Below are 1,454 nucleotides of genomic sequence, written 5' to 3'. Positions count from 1 at the left end.
GACATTTTAAAAATTGATGGTTTCATTACTTTCTTAAAGGATTTTTTTTAGAAGCCTTTCGGTCAACCAGGTGGAGAATGGTACTCAAAATCAAGGGAAAAGCTCCCAAGTCCCCCAGATCTGGTCACCTACCGAGTGACTTGATCCTGTGACTGTGTGGTACAGCTGACGTACCTAGCTGCCAGCGTGATGAAAATGCATCAGATCATATAGAACCAAGGATGTGAAGAGAACAAAAAAACTCGATCCTACGTGAACATGAGTGGGCTCCACGAAAGGCACCTGAAACTTGTGTGGCATTTTTACATGTCAAAAAAGTCTCGTGCCAATAATTAGCAAAATCGAAGAAGACTTGCCCTGATTATGTCAAAATGTGTGCCTACTTGACGTGGGCACACTTTAGCTTTTTTTTCCTGCTATTGTTTACTGGTAGAAGAAATAAAGACTAACATCATGAGTTCAGTCAGACCAAAATGGGGTTTTACATAAAACAGATTTTTCAAAAATTTGGGGATTGTGGAGGGCTCAAAAAAATATTCTTGTCCATCTTCATGTTTTTGACCCTTTTTTTCTTTTCTTCCTGTGTTGATACGTAAAAAAGAGAACGATGACTTCTGAGAACAAGGACTTTATTCAGTTGTGGATTAAATAGGACACAAATCTTATCATTAAGTAAGCTAAAGTGCCCTAAGCAATAGCACTAGACTTTCGAAAAGATTCAATTGTATAGCGCACATCGGAATCACTTAAAAAATGTCCTAATATCTAGCATTGTAATAAAGAAGATTTCATTTGTTGTCAATAAAATAAAGAAACTCAATACATCACAAAGGAATGGTTTTCTTAGAATTTGGCAGCAGAAAAAGGCAATGAACAGAACTAAAAATTGACCTTTTGGCCATGGCAGCAACGCTTTTGCAATTCATTGCCTTTTATAGTTTTTTTCCAAACATCTTTTTTTGTTTATTCTCGACTTTTTCGCACTTGCTATTTTTACATTCTAGCAACTTTTTAGATTACTTTCCAACTTTTTCTTTTTTCAATTTTTCCCAACTACCATAAAAGTTCGGCCAACATGGCAACTGATTTTTTTTCAAGGTCTGCTAATCAGGAGCCAGCATGGACATGGCAAGAATCTGCTTCTTAGGGATAGCAGGTTCAAACACTGATGCTTGAAGATATTATAATGTAATATTCTTTTTCATATATGTGTTGCTTGATATGGAAGGCAAAAATAGCCACCCTCCCCCTCGAAGGTATTGTCGTCTATGTTTTGGAAAGTTTATTCCCAATTTTTTTGCGTAAATTTGTTTGATTCTTTATGCAACTTTGCTGTCAATAAAGACCATATTTATCTGTAAGTTTTGGGCAGCCCTAGTCTTTATACTAGGAAAAATAAACGGGACAGAAACGACAAATCGACAGGCCATTAGTCGTTCCTCAATAAAAGTAAC

General features: G+C 36.3%; 1 protein-coding gene across 1 annotated transcript in view; it reads right to left on the bottom strand.

Annotated features, from left to right (window-relative positions):
* Nucleotides 1-300, bottom strand: part of LOC131881540 (26S proteasome regulatory subunit 4-like) — a 3,189-nt gene extending 2,889 nt beyond the window's left edge. Inside the window, exon 1 of the mRNA XM_059228425.1 lies at nucleotides 253-300. Within this exon, the coding sequence (XP_059084408.1) occupies nucleotides 253-300 (48 nt within the window). The remainder of the gene's footprint in view (nucleotides 1-252) is intronic.
* Nucleotides 301-1,454: the final 1,154 nt, after the last annotated feature.

The sequence above is a fragment of the Tigriopus californicus genome, chromosome 6 (assembly GCF_007210705.1).
Source record: "Tigriopus californicus strain San Diego chromosome 6, Tcal_SD_v2.1, whole genome shotgun sequence".
NCBI classification, from domain to species: Eukaryota; Metazoa; Arthropoda; class Copepoda; order Harpacticoida; family Harpacticidae; genus Tigriopus; species Tigriopus californicus.
This window is presented reverse-complemented; position numbering and strand designations above follow the sequence as displayed.